General features: G+C 39.8%; 1 protein-coding gene across 2 annotated transcripts in view; it reads left to right on the top strand.

Annotated features, from left to right (window-relative positions):
* Positions 1–19510, top strand: part of IGF2BP3 (insulin like growth factor 2 mRNA binding protein 3) — a 68576-nt gene that overhangs the window by 36995 nt on the left and 12071 nt on the right. For both annotated transcript variants that reach the window (XM_079948007.1, XM_079948006.1), the window contains exons 4-8: positions 8067–8118; positions 8223–8286; positions 13477–13761; positions 15637–15771; positions 16881–17003. In XM_079948007.1, the coding sequence (XP_079804133.1) occupies positions 8067–8118; positions 8223–8286; positions 13477–13761; positions 15637–15771; positions 16881–17003 (659 nt within the window). The remainder of the gene's footprint in view (positions 1–8066; positions 8119–8222; positions 8287–13476; positions 13762–15636; positions 15772–16880; positions 17004–19510) is intronic.

Genomic DNA, 19510 nt, shown 5'->3' with positions numbered 1-19510 from the left:
GGTTTCTGGTTATTTGTACCCCTAAGTATCTAAACTTGGTACGGCGGAGCTTTATCTTTGTGATGTTGGTGAATTCTTTTTGGATATGAGAGGGAGTGTTGAAGCACATTGCCTCAGATTTAGCAAAGTTCACCTGAAGGCCTGACACCATTGCAAAAGTGTTGAGTTCTTCAGTCAGAGTGGTTGCTGTTTTAATTGGGCCTAGTGTCATGAACATCAAGTCATCCACAAAGAGTCCTAGTTTATATGTTTTGCCTGTTAATTCCATACCCATGATATTAGGGGCTACCTAATGAATTGCTATGGGTTCCAGGGCCACGATGAATAGAAAGGGAGACAGCGGGCATCCTTGCTTCATGCCTCTTTGGATTGCAATGGTGGTGGAATCCATATTGTTGATTATGCATTTAGCTGAAGCTTGGGAGTAAATTTGTCTAAGGGTTTGTAGTACAGAAGGACCGAAGTTCATGCTGGTTAATACTGCTAGTAGGTATTTCCACTCAAAGCAATCAAAGGCTTTTGGTATATCTAGGGACATAATTGTCGGTGGGTTTTTAGTTGTTTTGCTATGGTTGATCAGTTCAGTAACTTACTGATGGGATTTGTTATGTTGCAACAAGGGACGAAGCCAGCTCGGTCTGGGGCTATTAGCTTGTGCAGGAAGACTTAGCCAGGATTGGGCAATATAATTCTACTTTGAGGCTATCTTTGAATGCTTTTGGGATAGAGACTATTTTGGAGGAGGTCCAGATTTTTGGGATGGGGGGTCCTTATAGGATGTCAATAAATAGGCGAGTCATGTAGGGTGCCAGACTTACCTTGATTTTTTTTAATAGAATTCTGCTGTGAAGCCATCTGGGCCTGGGATTTCAGATTTTTGAGGAGCATCTCTAATTCCTTTGAGGTGATAGGACTGTCCATGAATTCGCATTGCTCTGCAGTTAAAATTGGCATGGATAGTCTTGCTAAAAAGGTTTTGATTTCTTATGGGTTCTGGGAAGCGTATAGATTAGAGTTAAATTCCACAAATTCTGAAGTTATTTTTTTAGAGGATAATGTTGTGTTTCATCTTTTTTAGTAATGCAGTGTAGTCTTAAGTGATTTTTTCCCCTGCACCTGTTTGCTAATAGTCTGGAGTTTTCCCCTCCATACTTGTAAAATTGTTGTTTTGAGTATAGAGTGTTGATCATTGTTTTATTAATTTCTACTGAGTCAATCTCCCTTCCTTTTTGTTCTATGAATTTATGGAGTTTTTAAAGCTCCTGCTTGTTTGTATCGTGTTGAAAGAGCTGTGGTGTCTTATTCAAGCTTGCTAATTTTTGAGGTTTGTTTTTTGAATGATGCTTTCTCTTTTATGCAAGCTCCTTTAGCGACCGCTTTTATTGCGTCCCAGAGAAGGGGGCTTGTTAAGTTGTCTGCATCATTTTCCTTGAAATAGTTTTGAAGAGTTTTCATGAGACTTTCTCTAGTTACTTGGTTTGTTGTTAGGATTGGGCTAAAGGACCATGATGGAGTGGTTTGTGTTCCCTCTCCTAATTTAAGGGTAGTTTCCACAGGGCATGGTCTGTTACCTTGATGTTACCAATGTTTGTTGTTTCAACCAAGGAGATCAGGCTTTATGTGAGCAGAATGCTATCCAGTCTGAAGGTTGTGCCATGGCGCCCGGACTGGAATGTGTGACTGGTGTCTCCTGGGGTTTTTTCACCCCAGATGTCCTGTAGGCCTCCATTTTTTAGCATTTTTTAATGATTTCCAGGTGGAAATCCTGCCATCCTCTCACATAAGTTGAAACTTGTTAAGTAAATGGTAAGAAGGAAACCTTGGTTAAAATCCTTGATTGTTGCTTGGCCTCCAGGATGCTCATTATCCTAGCACAAAAATTTCCGGAAGGGACTGGTATATGGATTACAGCTGTCCCATTCCTAGCTATGTGCATTTGAATCCTACTGAAGACTGAGCTTGTGTGTGCTGAGTGTAAGATTGAACCATTGTTTTTGAATAAGCTGATCACTCTTAGACACTCCCTTTTCACTGCCAGAGCTGACGAGTAAGCAAACTAGTCTTAGCCCTCTTCTGTGGATAAAAAACATTGCACCTCTTTAATTTGTGCAGCAGAGTAGAAAGCTAGCAATGTTCGTAAAAGAACTAACAAATTTAAGAAAGGCTAATTTCACTTACCTCTTGTTCTTCCTCCAAGGAGCTTGGGGCTGTGTATGTGATTCTCCACTAAGTTCATCCTCTCAGCACCCATGTGATGTAGGTTAGGTTATGAAGTGGTTCACCGACTGAACAGGAATTTGAACCCAGATTTGTCTGATCCTAGCCTGAGCCACAATTTGGCTATTCCTGCACTGTTCACTATTTCATAATTCTTCTATCATTATTTTCACATACATATCCCAAATGCTATTTTCAGTTTCTCAGAAGGAAAGCCAGATGCATTCTAGATAAAGTCCAAATTGAGCAGGGGAGGGGCGATTTCCTTACTTTACTAACTAAAGCAAACTTCTGCTCCAATGGTTTTCCTGAACCAGTATGCTGCCACCATTTAATATCACTTACACTCTTTGCTGTCTTAACTTACCAATACTCCATGGAACAAAACCAATCAGGTCTAAGTACTATATTTAACAAAGATATTAAAAGTCTTATTTAATACAAGATTATATATTGCACAGGTTTGTGTGGGTACTTTAATATAGTACTGTCTCTTTAAATGGGTATATCTATCTATCTATCTATCTATCTATCTATCTATCTATCTATCTTACTTATTAAATTTCTATCCTGCCTTTCCTCCCAAAGGAGCCCAGGTAAACACATTGATAACTTCTTACTGTTGCTTTAAATGCCAACAGCTTATTTTGCACTACTGTTACTAAACTAAGAGAGCTTAGAGGAACCAGTCATTATGAAAGCTCCTCTGCTAGACTGCTCTTGTATTTACTGCACCCCATTTAAGCCCCACCAACACATTTGAGAGCTCTATTTCAAACCCTACTTGACCTATTGAATCAAAGGTCTGTTTTTGCTGTCCTGTTGTGGACTCTTTTCTCTGCCTCTCCTGCCAAGCACCAGAGCCTAGTATTCCATACTGCCTCTCACTTCTGCTCTTCATAGACAGGTTATCTTCTCATCATCCATACCAAGTGATTCAGCTACCCTAGTAAGTCTTAGGCTACCTAGTCACTCTGCCTTCCTTTCAGGTCTTCTTCCTTCTTCCTCAATTCTTCTCCTTGGTCGTTGTCATCTTCTTCTGCATTCACCACAGAAGCCAACCACCAACCAAAACAAACCGACCCTAACTGACTAGCACCCAGCCATATATTCATTTTTTCTGCCTCTAGCTCCAGCCAGTCACAATAAGAATTATGAGCCGCAACCACCAGGATACTATGCATACTTTCTATTCTTCTTTTGCATACTGAGACTTTTGTTTCCTACCCCTACTCAACTGTCACTTAAGGCCCCTCAGTGACAGATAAACCAAAATTCACCTTACCAGACTTCCCCCATCAAACACATTGCAACATACATTACAATACGAATGACACAATATCCATTAAAAGCAGTTCAAACAAATTGGTTTTCTTTACAAGGTCTAAAAGGGGTAGGGGGATTGTGGTGTTACCTCCAGTCCTGCTACTGCTGTATACCATCCCTCCCTTAAGAAGAAAGGGGCAGCTTCAACAAAAATCTGGAAGTTTGTGCTGCCACAACTATAATGGCATCCTGTGTAGGCAGCTTTTCTCCAGCCAGTATCTCCTTTTGTATAAAGACCAGTTCTATATACATCAAAAGGGATGCGGGTGGCGCTGTGGGTAAAAGCCTCAGCACCTAGGGCTTGCCGATCGAAAGGTCGGCGGTTCGAATCCCTGCGGCGGGGTGCGCTCCCGCTGCTCGGTCCCAGCGCCTGCCAACCTAGCAGTTCGAAAGCACCTCCGGGTGCAAGTAGATAAATAGGGACCGCTTACCAGCGGGAAGGTAAACGGCGTTTCCGTGTGCGGCTCTGGCTCTGGCTCTGGCTCTGGCTCTGGCCAGAGCAGCGATGTCACGCTGGCCACGTGACCCGGAAGTGTCTCCGGACAGCGCTGGCCCCTGGCCTCTTAAGTGAGATGGGCGCACAACCCCAGAGTCTGTCAAGACTGGCCCGTACGGGCAGGGGTACCTTTACCTTTTTATATACATCAAAACTTTTATCTATCCTATTCATGAAAAATTTGGTTTGATGCAGATATCAACTAGTGGGCCAGCTACGCATTTCATGTTGAGCATACTCCCTGTGCAGCAAGAAAACCGCTAGCACATTTGCAAAGTAAAGTAGGGTCAGGTATGCTTTCACATTGGATGAGGAGCCACGTCTTGCAGTTGGACTAGATGACCCTCTGTGCCCCTTCCAACTCCTCAATTCTGTGATTCTGCTAGTTCAGTAAAATGTATTTTTCCAAACTTCCATTTTTGCCTACCAAGTTGCTACATGTGAGAGTCTTTTTCCTTCTTTTTCCTGACATAACTACCACTTTCTATCATCACTAGTTTTCCATTAAATTACAAATATGCACTAAGTATGTTTGGATGTTCTTATTCCATTACCTCCATTTCTAGACTTTAGTTCTGTGGTCTAGCATTAAATTTTAAGAATGCCAGTGTAAAAATGTGTAGGCTTGCCTTTTAAACAAGCTGTTAAAAATGTTCCAAGTATTGTTTCATCAGTATAGCTTGAAAGCATAGTTTTGCTTATGGTATTCCTTTTTAATATTAGTCTACATTGTAGTTTTTAAAGCCTATTTGATTTTCATGTGTTCAGTTGACCCTGTGCTATAGTTTTAAGTTGCTCAGCTGACAACCATGCTCATAACACCTTGGCAACAACTGTATGAATAAGATCACTCCATGTGTGTGATAACTCTATATAGATATAGATATAGATATAGATATAGATATAGATATAGATATGTATGAGAATGAATGAGAAAACTGGGTTTGAATTGAAACACTTCAAATATTAACTCCCCTAGAGTTTTGGTGTAGGATAGTACTGTTTATAACAGTCAAGGGTTGGCTTTTAGAGTCTGATGAATCAAAGTCCACAGTGTAAGACTGCAGCTTTTTGTGTGCAAGAAAGAGGCATCTGTGTTATAACAAGAGGAGGAGACCCAATGTAGACAAAGCCAGAGTTCCTTCATAAAAAAGGAATGAATTATTTTCTAGCTGGAGTAAATATTTATACAAACAAACTTTTCTTTTCAGCTGCTCATCAGGATTGCTATCGCACTACCAACTTGGCTAGAAAATTGGTTTTCGTTGCCCAACACGGCTGCATGTGGTGATAGGGAGGCGGATGAGGAGTTCAGACAAAACTGGCTTGTCTCAAAGTAGAGCGAGAGGATTTGGCTGTTTGAAATAAAATGCAAAGTGATGGGGGGGGGGAATATGTCCAAATCAAGCAGGAGCTAGATAGTTTGAAAAGTGTGTAAGGAAACTCAAGCGTATAAAGAATCTAGAATGCAAGAGCTAATTTTAATTAACGCTGAAGGGGTTTCTAATGCATTCATATACATGTTGCTTGAGGCGTGGTGGTTTTTCGTGGCATGGTCCTCTCTTGGTGGCATGCTTATTATTTGTTTTGTTTTCATGTGATGGTGTTGTAATTTGGCCTTGCAGTTTTCCAACTTGTCCGACATGAGCAAGGGTGTTATTGTGTGCTGGTGAACAGTGAGCTAAATATTTGGTGGCAAATTCTCATATTTATATGCAAGCTTGGTTTCTCATATTTCCATCAGTCTGTGAGGGTAACCAGGGGAACCTGTGTGTTTGTATGTGTGTGTGTATGTATGTATGTATACATACTTCTAACACATCCTTGGAAATGGACACAATTTTTTATGTATGTCAACACAACAAACAGTGATAAAGTCTCCACTATTGCAGTATGCTGATCTTTAGACTCCTTAACTATTTGGTCATGCTGTAATACAAATAACACATTCAACCATGTCAGACACCTAAACCAGATCAACACAAAAAGCTGATGAAAATTAATAAACAGAATCTCCGCTAATGATTTACCCAAACATTTCCATAACATTGTATCTACTTAGAAATGTTTATATGTGTTGTGCACATGTGTATAACTTTTCTAAAAAGAATAACAACAACAAAAAGAACAGAACTTTCATTCTAAACAGCACAGTAGTTTATTTTGGCATTACTCCCCCCACCAAAAAAAAATTACAACAGCCTCTATAATTTCCTTTATAATTCTGAATTTTTTGAAGAATCAAGACATGTCTTGAAGAAGCAAGACATCATTTGACACCCTACAATAATAATATAACAGTATTCAGCTGTCTCAAACATAGTATTAATAGTAAGAGAGGAAAATTACACTTCACTGTATTACACTCTCATACAAGAATACTGTTTTAACTTAAGGGAGAGGGAACAATGTTATATCAAGTCTGCTAGCAAATAGCTATGGTATTTTTCTTCCAATGTCCAAATAGAGGTTTTAGCTCAAAAGTGTTATTACCGTATTTCATATATTAATAGCATCATGCAATCATGGAAGTTTGAAGATTCTTTCCACAGCTAAACATGTCTATTATTGTAAATATATCTATTTATTTAACTGCATTTTTATACCAATTGTAAATAAAACATTTAACCTGCTTACAAATGTAGCCACCAAGAATTTGTCATACATTGCCCCATACTAAATTGTTGTTCACACACAGACATGCCCAAGCCACATCAAATACCTTAAATCATTTCTGCCACCTCCACCCTTTGTTCTATATCAAAAAGGAAGCAACAAGCATCATGTTAACTTTATCCTGGGTTCTTTACAATGCTTCCCATTAGCCCCCAAATAATTTATTTTTATTCAGCAAAATATATATACCACTTGATTGTAGTGAAACCTCTAAGCAATTTACAAGAAATATTAAAATTATCAATAAGAAGAGTTAAAAACAATTAAAATAAGTAAAATTAACAGTTAAACAGGCTAGCAAGCCCTAAAGTAGCCTAATGCTTATGGGGCAAAAAGCTGTATTACCAAAAAATTGTTTCCTTTTTAAAGGGGTCATTTGAATCTTAAAATAAGAGGGCTAAAGTATAAGTAACTTTTGTTATGCTAAAATCTGAGGTGTTTTAAAGTCCTTCCAAGTACTTTGGCATTGTACCTAACGAAATATTCTTACAATTCTTGCTGAATTTAGTCTGAATATGATTAACAAAGATGTTGTAGGTTGGTTGGACTTGAAAGGTTACATTCCAGGCATACACAAGTAAATTCTTATTCAGATGTCAGTGAAAATGTTTAAATAATATCATTCACTTGTTAATAACTTTATGATACAGTCCTAAACATATTAACTACCATGCAAGATCCATTCAAATTAGTGGGATTACAGTACATCTCACTGAGTGAACATGTTTATAAAATAAAGATTGTAAAGTACTTTTTGCATCATATGACTTTTAGTAAGTAGTAGATATAATAACTGAACACACAAGGTGCATTTGAAATATTTCAAGGGTTGCTTATTTCAATTCAACTTTTATGTTTAATGAGCATTTTCAGTTTTAATCGCACGATGATAGTTGTTGTTGTTAATATAATTTAACAATTTCACTATAAGGACCAAAATTATATAATAAAGAGTAATTGAAAGACTGTGATATAGGAGCAAAGGAGTTAGAGCAGAGAACTGTAAATTTACCATTACACCAACCAGATAGTTCCTGTTTTGTTTGTATTTTATTCTGTTTTCTCTTCTTGTCTAGATTTTCCCCCCATTCATAGCTATGGAGAACTGACTGACTTGCTGTAAATGCTAGTTTTCACAGTAGATTTGTTGTATGCATTCATTTTGTTGCTAGTCCTTGAGCTATACTTGGAGTTCAAATAGAGAACACAAGATGGAGAAACTTTCGGGCGGTTCAGGGGAAAGCCATACCCAATAGCTTTGTAAAAAGCAAACATAATTTGGGGTTTCTTACAGGCTGTTTTCACATACAGCTACCATAGAAACTAATTTTAATGTGCTCCTTTTTCACAGGTGCTAGACGGATTGTTAGCACAGTATGGAACAGTGGAGAACTGTGAGCAAGGTAACACTAAAGTCAGACAATTAAAGATAAAATTTAGGGACGTAAGCATGAAATTACGCCCCCCCCCCCAATAATAACCCTTTTCCTTTCCTTTCTTTTTCTAGTGAATACGGAGACAGAGACTGCAGTAGTTAATGTAACATATGGCAATAAGGATCAGGCCAGACAGTAAGTGTTTATTTACTTGGATTTTATATCTGAGACTTACATCAGACTAAACGTGTCTAGGATTATGCTATAAGATTCAATTCTATGGACTAAAATTCAAAATTGTGGGCTAATGTAATTTCCGTAACTTCTTGTCTTATTGAATGGCAGTTCCATTGAAGCTGATGGAAATCTTAATTGGCTTTTGTGGAAAATGCCATAAAAGTTTGTGCAACGTATATGTAAAAATACAGTTTATATCTCTGGTTTGACACAAGTCTTCTAGTCCAGTATTTTTCATACCTTTTGGAGGATTAATCCTGTTCCTAATTTCTAGTTAATATATCCGAGGATTTCAGAATTGGATGTAATGTAAGCTTGTTACATCGTCTGAGCATTCATAGTATTCTGTTTCATTCTGAGGGGTCAGGGAGAGGGTATTAACATTTATCAGTGGCTTTACAGCATGTCTGATGAAATATACATTATGATATAAAACTTCTGCCGTCACCCAAAATGGTCTGCCTTTAACCTTGGCTCTTAAACGCTAGCTCAAGCAAAATTTTAAAGTATTCTGCAAAATGATCAGGGTTCGAAATTTGCTAGGTCTCCTGCAGAAGCGAATTCCATAGTAGTAGGCAGCCACTGGGAACAATATTTACATGCCCTTGCTTTTAAAATAGCCTCTCTGTAAGTAAAGTCAAGAGAGTGCTTTTAAAGGTCACAGTGGCACGTAAGTGAGGAAGAAGTCTCTGAGATATGCAGGATCAAAGGTTTTATAAGGATAAAACATCAGTTTTATTTATGCCCAGATGCTTGAGCTCTAGTGTAATGTGTTTTGGTTTGTAGTGCATTGTCTAGCCTCTGCAGCAACAGCAGAGTTGTCGGGACTCATGAGCAGGTCACAACAAAAGGGAGAGTTGATAAAAAGATACCTCGGTCACAGTTGAAGGTAATTTTCTAGCCCAACATTGAATGCTAGAACGTCTCACACCTTCAAAGCTGCATAGCCAGAGATGACTGGACAGCATCGGTGTTCAGAGTATTATTACTCCCATTCTCACTAGCTATGAAGATTTGATTTGATGAGCTTAGTTGTAGCCTTGCCTAGATCCAATGGACTGAGCTAAAAATGGTCAGATCAGAGTTCTGTAAATTTGAAACTCAGTAATCACTGGCTTAGATTGATTCAGTGACCTGGTAGCAGTCAGGGAATGCCTCTGACAAAGACCCTAGGAACTGCTGCTTCTCAGTGATGATAGCACTAGAGTGGACCCACCTTTTTTTTGTGACAAGGCAAGTTGGGTCTTTTGCCCTGTATTTGTATCCAAGGCAGCTGTCTACCAGTTCCATCTGGTTCCTGTCTGCCTGCGCACTGTCTCACCAGAATGATGCATGCTCTGGTTATCTCCTGCTTGGATTACTGCAATGCACTCTACATGGGGCTTCCTTTGAAGGTGACTCCGAAACTACAACTAATCCTGAATGTGGCAGCTAGACTGGTGACTGCGACTGGCTGACAGGACCATATAACAACCCCCCTCAGCAGCATTTTAAAATTCCTGCTCTATGTTCCACCAATCTGCTATGTTAAATTGGATGCAGAAAATGCATGTATAAGTGTACCTTCTCATATAGACACTTTGGATAGAATTCTGCATCCTGTGAGCATAATTATTCTCTTTCCCCACCCCTCACTTTCACATGAACTTCATAAAAACAAATAAGTTAAAAGATACAGTAATAGTCTGTCTCTTTCAAAACTTGCACTGTCTTGAATGTCTTGTTTACTGTGCTGTTCCTTTGAAATAAGCTACTCTTGACAGTTGTTCCATCCTTCCACCTGTTGTGTAACATCCTCTGGGAAAATGTATAGCTGCATTGCTGTGGAATGCAAGCTTTAAACTGAAGCAGGAGTTATAAAATACCTAAACTACTCTCTCACTCTCCTGCTAAACCACTACAAAAGAATTAAAATGAGATCCATTGGAAAACCGAGAAGGAATTCAAGAACTGTTCTGTTAGTTTCATGTAAGAATGTTACAAAGGCGATACTGAGACCAGTTGTGTGTGTGTGTGTGGAGAAAAGCACCCCATCTCCCATGAGATCTGTTCTGGATCATATACCATGAAGGGAATTGTTGAATGCTACAAATTGGTCAGTGCTAACCAACTGACAGCTTAATGTGCCTTTATGCAATATTGCAATTAGCTATTTACATGATTGCTTGTGGGGAAGTAGCACTTGCCTCTAGGCAACCAGGTGCAGCCCCACAGCAGGTGTGTGTGAGCAGCAAAAGAGGCAGAGAGTGAGTTTGCCAAGTCTGGTTGGCTCCTTGCCCTGCCTGGAGAAAGCGAGTAAGGGTGCTATTCGCTGCTGTGTCTAAAAACTCTAATCTGTAACTGACTCCTTTTTATTATATACAAGACATCACTTCATTCCCCATTGACTTATTTAAAAGTGAGTACATCCTGCTACATTAAAAGGGCAAATTATTGAGGCATGTGTTTTGGCTGGTGTGTGTGTGTGTGTGTGTGTGTGTGTGTGTGTGTGTGTGCAAGCAACATTTTTGCATTCCCTCAGGCAAAAGTGAAAATAGAATCATCAAATTGTAGAGTTGGAAGGGATCCTGATGGTCATCTAGTCCAACCTCCTGCAGTGCAGGAATCTCAACTAGACCATACATGACAGGTGGTCAACCTCTGCTTGAAAACCTCCAGTAAAGGAGAGCCCACCAGCTTGGACATACACTCCAGCACAAAATCCAGTATTTGAATCCCACTGATTTCAGTGGAAGTCAAACATGCATTCAGTTTTCCAGTTTTAAGAAATGGGTCTTTAAAAGAACTTAACTGTGGCTGGATCATGCACTTAGTTGTTCATCGATCTGCTTTGCAGAAGAACCACCCAGATTGAAAGAAACCAACTTTCTGAGGGACCTCAATTTGAAACTCAGATCTATATAGAACAGGGGTCGGCAACCTAAAGCCCATGGGCCACAAGCGGCCCACGGGGGTGGTTTAACCATCCCACAAGCCATCCTCGAACCGAGCTGCCCGCTTAGCGTGTCCCCGCACTCTGTGCTAAACCAGCGTGACGCAGGGACTCGCTTCCATGGCAACGGAAATCTCATCAGCACAGACACTGGAAATCGTGTCTGCGCAGATGCCGTAAATTGCGGGGGCACGATCTGGCCCACAAAGGGATCTCCGCTGGAGTGAACCAGCCCAGGCGAGGTAAACCTTGCCGACCCCTGATATAGATAAGCAGCACTTTCTCTTCCATCAGTTTGCTGGAATTCTGTAAACATGTATTTCAATCCGCTTAGCACTAGCAAGTCATTTATGGGGGCACTGGTCTCAAAAGGCAGAAAATATGAGTTCTGGCCATGAGGAGATAAAAACAAACCATTCTACATTCCAAAGTATGTTAATAATAAAACATAAGTAGTGATATATTCGTTGGAACATAGGATGCTGCCTTATCCCAGGTCTGATTGTTCAGCAGCATAGCTCCATTTGGGATGTTCTGTAAAGCATGTGCTCTGCTGCTGAACAATCATCCTTCCTATATGTTGGGAAAGCATTCTAGAGTTTCTCTTGTATGACCATGGGAATTCATGGAAGAGTGGTAGGCAGTCAACAATCCCTTCTTGAAAGGTTCTTCATGCTTACAGAATTGATTTTGAAGCACTGAAGCTTAGTCCAACATTGCCCACTTCAGGCCATGACAAAAATCCCACTATTGAAGAAGGCTTTTAAATTGTTTGCTAAGGTGCTTGAAGTCTGCCCCAGCCCTCTTCTTTTTGCACCCTGTGTTTGGTGAATAGTGACAGAAGACAACGTGACCAGGTGGCAATTGTAAGACATCTTTTTGAAAGTCTAAATATAATGGTGCTTACTTCTGAATGAATAGGATTGCACTGTCTAAAATGTCACCTTGTTTGCTGACCTTTAGGGATAGGGAAAATAAGACAACCAAACAATTCCCCTTCCCCTGAAAACATAAGAATTTTGGGAACAATTAAACAGTTAAATCTTTCATCATATTTGTTCATGTTAAAATTCTATTATAATGCATGCTACTTGGGAACAGCTCAGTTGCTATGGAAACTTTTAACTTCCCTTAATTTCCTGAAATTAATACTGTTGGTCATTTGTGGTTTTAGAGATGTTTGTTGCTATTTGCTTTCAAGTACTCCATACAGTTGTACTTTAAACTCAATACAGCTAACCAGAAAGCATTTGGCCATGCCTTTTCCTACATTGAGATTGGATCTTTTTCTACACCAAGGTAATGCTCATTTTAGAGCCCCAGCCTTATTCAGTTTCCCATCCCTATGAGTGTGCCAAACGCTGTATAAAATTGAGCTGTCAGTTGTTCACTCACGTACAGAAGATTGTGTGGTGTGATAAAAGTCAGAGTTCAGTTTCTAACTGAAACCTCTTTTTCATCTCTATACCTCACTTCTTCTGAAGACCAGATCACACTCATGTGTTTCAAAGAGGATTTTACTCATTTGCTGAGGTGGTTAAGTACTACTTCAGAATTTTACCATAGATATTTACAATATGATGGCAAAGGAGTTGTTTTCAGGTATGTTTACTTCTAACACCTTTTTTTACAGTTGTAGGGAAAGCAACTCACACTTGTCATGCACGTAAATGTGACAGATTTTAGCAGAGGTCGAAAACTGTAGGAACCGCAAAGAAAGAACTGTATTTAAGCAGGAGGGAGGGAGGCTTCCATTAGCATGCCTGAATTGATTCCCGAATGAATTGTTCTCCAGTCCTTAAAAGCTTGTGTGCTTTATGGGCTTGTGAAAGTTAGCAGAACCAATATAAACCATAGTGCAAATTATGAAATTTGGTAATTAGGCCGTGCCACTTGACCCCAGGTATCCTGATATTTTGAGGTCCTTGTTTCACAGTATGGGAAATCATAGGATTGTTAAATAAATAATGAAAAGAACAAATGCTATTTCATGGTTCAAGTGCTTGTTTCAAGGGCATTATTATGTTTTACATGATGGTGAATAAAATACTAGAGCTCTCCCTACAAGCTTACAGTTTAAAACGGTAGGAATGGAAGGCTATGATGATCTCTGTGGTTTGGGTCTGTTACTTGTGAGCGAAAATGCCTAGCATAATGATTTCTTGTTCTGCCAGCTCCCACTTACAAAATCTTCCCTTCCTTGCAAACCTGTACAGAGCAATAGAAAAACTGAACGGATTCCAGCTTGAAAACTACTCACTGAAAGTTGCATATATTCCTGATGAAATGGCAGCGCAGCCACCTCCTCAACAGCATCCACAGGGGAGACGTGGATTTGGGCAGAGGGGTCCTCCCAGGCAAGGTTCGCCTGGTGCAGGTACAAGGCAGAAACCACAGTCTGATGTTCCACTACGGATGCTGGTTCCTACCCAGTTTGTAGGAGCCATTATTGGAAAAGAAGGAGCCACCATAAGGAACATCACAAAGCAGACACAGTCTAAGTAAGTTGTCCCATTACATCTTTCTAGGGTGTTTTTTATTTCATGGTTGCTGAGGTTTTGATAATAAAATAGTTCAATACAGTGGTACCTCTGGATGCGAACGGGATCCATTCCGGAGCCCGATTCACATCTTGAGTAGAACGTAACATGCACCTGCGCGGGTCGTGTTTCACCGCTTCTGCGCATGCGCGTTACGTCATTTTGAGCGTCTGTGTGAGCGGCGAAACCCGGAAGTAACGCGTTCCGTTACTTCCAGGTCGCTTCAGAGCATAACCTGAAAACGCTCAACCTGAAGCATATTTAACCCGAGGTATGACTGTAGTTTAACAATTGGGGTGTGGTAATATATAGGAAGAGAAGAACTCTTTTCTGTTGGATCTTGTTCAGCAGGTCATGTGAGCAAGGATTCTGGTCCTGACCAGGCATGCCTCAGTACTATTGTTGTGAACTTTTGCTTTACGGTGTATTACCAAATTTGAGAAAATAGATCAGTATTGGGAATATTTCATACTGATGCTATGAGTGCTGAGGCCGAGCTCGGGTAATGAAAGTGAAACAGAACTGTCAAAAGAAGTACAGTATGTGAAATAAGATTGATGTTATATAGCAGCAGGGATGGGCAACATGAAGCCTGCCTTGTACTCTTACCCTTTACATCCAAGTTGTTAGCATTGCTAATTTTGGTGGTCAGTGTGTGAAAGCCAAGTACTACTTGCTTTGGCCATTTTCCATGGAGAGATATCACTACATTATTATCCACTCGGTATTTTTATGTCTTCACCTGGCCGTTATGTTACAAACATGACCAAGCCAAACGTTGCATTACATTCAGATATCTTTTTAAACCAGGTTGTTTTAAAAATCATTTAATATAACTGCTTGGTTTTTTGCAAAATATTTTATTTTGCTCCACCCACAGTTGCTAGTATCACTTTCTCATCCTGGTTTCAGTTTTCGGTTTAGTGACTACCTACTGTTAGTGGTAATTGTTGTATGTTGAGCCATACTTAAAATGTGAATTGAAGAAGGGAGGGAGGGATTTTGAAGGACAAGGCAGGAGAAGAGGGGAGGAGCATGCCAAGCCTGTAGGGTAGGTCCAGTGTCTTATCTGGGCCGGTGTGGATCTGTAATAGATTCTCCTTAGAACTTAGTCAAGGGATTCTATCCAAAGAAATCAAGACTTTGTATTTCAACTCAGTGCAGATTTTTATTTATACAGCCATGTTAGTGCTCTAGGGTTATTTCAGAACTTCTAAGTAAGACATTCAACTGAATTGGAGGATTTGTAGTAGAGCAGTGGTACAAGTAGTGAAATGAATGACAAGCAACTGACCAAAGTTTGACTTGTCTTGTCACTTGCAACAGAGAAAGAGCTTGAAGGTAGTGGTTTATAGAAGGGCGTAACAAGATGCGGACAGTCCCTTGATATAATATATTAATGAAACTGCCCATGAAGTTAACAATTTGAGCAATGTGTTGCTTTATCCAGTTTTATTGTAGTGAGTGAATATCATTTTATAGAATTTTGCTGGATACTCAAACTTTAAATAGAATGACTTTCTTTAGAGTTGCCATTGTTCTGATGCTGTAAGAAATGTGTACAGAAATTGTTTTTTGCATGCATGCACAGCTGATGATGGATGACCACTCTTTCTGTATTACAATATTCATCTGGGCCCCACTGAACAGGATAGATGTGTTTTTTTGGAATGAATGAGGATGCATATCCACATCTGGAACCATCAGCTGTTGCATGCAACCTGAACTGTATCAAGGTCCCCAAGTTCATAGGCAATTTTATCTACCAAAGCAGAACTCAAGACTGCTCTCTCAAGACTGAATGCACAATTTTTACTACTTTTTCTTTCTTTGCAGAATTGATATTCATCGTAAAGAAAATGCAGGGGCTGCTGAAAAACCAATTACGATCCATTCTACTCCAGAAGGGTGCTCAACCGCTTGTAAAATTATCATGGAGATAATGCAGAAGGAAGCGCAAGATACTAAATTGTGAGTAAAGAATGCTTTTATTAAGAGGTCACTGGGTTTTTTAATAGTCCGTCTGAAGTAGATAATTGACAGTTTGTAAGAATGGAACTGAAAAGTGAACCCATAGGAATGTCAGGTCTTGATCCTTGTGCTATGTTTATGTGTAATATAATGATAAAATAGCAGAAGACAACTGGTGAGCAATTCTGAATCAGAAAAGTAATAGGTTTTTGTTCGTTACACCTTTCAGCAGCTTTTTGTGCAGTTAAAAGAAAATGTAAGAGGATGGGTGGTTGCTTTTCATATAAATTCCTGACGTTTGATGGTAAGGAATGATACTCCTGAACCAGGCATACAGACTTCCATAGTGAGCCATTCCCAGGCCACCTAGCAAAAGTTAGGTAAATAATGTCTGAAAAGCCGGATAACTAGTAGCAGAAGTAATTGTTATGGTATTCAAACCTAACATGCAGCAAATGAAAGACAAATATCCTTTATGAAAGAAACCTATGGGAGAAGGGCAGTTTTCTCTCTTCCCACACTTCATGCCTGTTTTTCTTCACTTGTAAGCTGGAAGAGGGGAATACACCTGAGTTCTTGCTTTAAGCTCTGTTGTATCAAGTTGAAACTAAAGCAGCAAATGCCGTTACGGCTGTTGACAAATTCATTCTCCTCTTCCTCTCACCCCACCCTCAAACTGGTGTCCAAGAATGCCAGTGGCTGTTGGGTAGAAAAGAAGACTGAGCTTTCTTTGGTAATTGAGAATACATGAAGTGTAACAGATGCAGCCTGCTCTGTTTTCTACCCAGAGATGGAAGGAATCTGCGTCTAATAGGTGTGAAGGAATCCCACTCAAGGGTCATGGAAATAGCAGAAAAGTTCCTTCTGTAAAACAGCCTTTTCCATTAGTTATCCCTATGGATTAAGCAGAACAATTAATTACACTTGAGGAAATCAAGCAGGTTTTTTCTTGACTTAGAGGAATTTATCATGACAGTTTAAGAGTCTCCTGATTACATGGTTAACTGTCTGAGCCCTGAGTCATTGGAGAATGACTCAACTTTTTGATTTGTTACTGATAGTGAATTATGTGACTCTTGAGTTCATTCAATTCTCCGGACTGCTTACAGTACAGAAGAAATTCCCTTGAAGATACTAGCACATAACAATTTTGTTGGCCGCCTCATTGGCAAAGAAGGAAGGAATTTGAAGAAAATCGAGCAGGACACAGACACTAAGATCACAATATCCCCGTAAGTATTCAATTCTTGTGAAATGGTATATCTTAGTTTTTAAAAAGTGCTATCACTTTTTAAGAGCTTCCTCCCCAAGTTTCAGCCACAGCTAATACAAATTAACAGATCCATAAATCAACACCCAAATCCACTTTTTACTGAGAATAGGATGAAACCTTTTCTAGGAAGCCATATGATGAGCTGGCAACTTTAAATGGTGTTTTTATCAGAACTAGTTTAATGACCAGTGAGGTTTCCTGAAAGCTAGTGTCCCTGTGTTGAAAGCATTGCTAATTCCAGTAAATATATTTGGCTGTGCATAGAAATTACTTACTAGTTGTCTTCAGTATGTTACGTCCTTTTGTGTGTGTTTTTATAGTAATTTTTATTTGCGTGTTTTACATATTTTGCATGTTAAGTCCTTTGGGTTCCCTTGTCTACAAATACTATCATAAAAAATATTTATTAAGGCACAACCGCCACCTCCCCCAATTTGCCCCATGGCACTGATCCAGGGAGCATCAGGTTGACCTGACTTGGGAACCACCACCCCAGATCTAGTCCTAAATAAGTTTGGGGCCAGGGCCACTGTTTAAATAGGGTTTCAAAACTTGTGGTCTGTCTTAATAAAGGTGTTTAAGAGTCTTGGAATACACAGGAATGGTACAAGAGCCCCAACAGGGATCGGATCTATTGAGACCCAAAGGGGCAATAGTAGTATCCCCTGGGGAGAAGGTTATACAATGAAATCTTACTGACCATTGGAAGTTATCCATGGGCCTTCTAAACATCCTTCTCCACGGACTGGTTCTTTTGACACTAGGCAGCTACTAAAATATGAATAAGGAGTATCTTCAGTTTTGCAAAATGGGGGTCCCTTTTTCTGCCTTGCTTACTGTCCACAGACTTCTTTCATGGAGGTTGAACCTGACACTCTCACCCATATGCCCATTGTCCTTGGAAGCTGACAATCCTCAAAAGTTTTGTTCCAGGCTGCAGTGACTTTGGCTCAAAGAATCCCAGCCTCTTGTCAATTCTGCAAGATCTTTGTGTTTTCTACATAGACAGATCTGCCTGCCATTCATGTAGGATATTCTGTGTTTCTCAATAGGTTTGTGTCTCCTGCTTTTATCCCAGTCCTTAGGAGAACAGTTCACATGTTTTGCATGCTTGTAGAGTGATCTGGATCTGGTGCCTTTACTTGGATCCTCCTTGGAAAGAGAACAGAATACCTTCAGAAGACAGAAGGACAGCCTGATGACTCATCTTAGCTTATTGTTCTTGTGAAACGTTTCCCAGTGACTGCTAGGGGCTTTTGGTTTGCCGCTCCACCTGGAGCTCAAGCCAGCCTTCCTCAAGAGTCTTTGGGGAAGAACACTTCTTTCGTCCCCACTGTTCTTTCCACATTTTTCTCCTTTTTGGAGATGCTAGTTGATACAAGAAACATTTTCATAGGACTTCTTGTCTCTGGAGAGAAGTAGCACTGTTCAGTGAGTCCAGTCCTCCATTCTAGTGTCCTGAAAGGTTGCTGTAATTGCTTTAAAGCCCTGCTTCTGTGGAGGTCAGGCAATAATGCATTTTGACCATTGCATCAGCAAATAAGAGCAACTACCAATCTTTACTCTTTTCGGGCAGGGTTTTTCCTACTCTGTTGGAAACTTAAAGCTTTTGCTTTACGGCAGTGATGGCCAAACTTGGCCCTCCAGCTGTTTTGGGACTACAACTCCCATCATCCCTAGCTAACAGGACCAGTGGTCAGGGATGATGGGAATTATAGTCCCAAAACAGCTGGAGGGCCAAGTTTGGCCATCACTGCTTTATGGGAAATACCCCAAAAAAGTTTACCAGATCACATCCTATAAATTTATTGTAATGTTCTGCTGTAGTTGAAATATCCCTTGGATCAGTTCTGTTTTAATAATTGACAATACGCTTGAGAAAATGGGGTGCCAGGTGATTTGGAGCCTTTTGCTTTATAGGACAGGAAAGGTAATTTTATCTTGGTGTCTTGCAGTCGAAGATTGTTAACAAATGTTTATAAATTAGATACTTTTCATTTCTGTCTGAACTATATATGTTTTGTTGGATTTTGTTGTTGTTTGCTAAGTTTATGACTGGTAGCAATACAAATGAAATGAACTATGAAGTCCTCTTCATTTGTAGCAAATTGAATTCAACACATATATCTTAAACAAAAATGCAAATCATTGTGCAACACTAAGACACAAATCACAACAAATTATGTTGTGTGTTTGATGTACTAGTATGTAACAATGTCTTCTTCGCTAAACAGTAAACTGATTTGAGAAGTGATTGTCATTTAGCATACATATGGGCATCTTTAAACTAGCAAAGACTAAAAGCTCGGACTCCTCCTTCGCCTCCTGGGGCTAGAAGGATTCTTGGCTCTGCTATTTCTCTTTGGCTAGCTGGACTCCACCTTATGGTCAAGGCAGGAACAAACACTTTGGAAGTAGGTTGATGCTGCCATGATGCTGTGATTTGCTTCCTGCCTCCATTGAATT

Source organism: Podarcis cretensis, assembly GCF_951804945.1.
Source record: "Podarcis cretensis genome assembly, chromosome: 12".
In the NCBI taxonomy this organism is placed as follows: domain Eukaryota; kingdom Metazoa; phylum Chordata; class Lepidosauria; order Squamata; family Lacertidae; genus Podarcis; species Podarcis cretensis.
The sequence above is the reverse complement of the archived record's forward strand: the minus strand, read 5'-3'. Positions and strand labels throughout refer to the sequence as shown.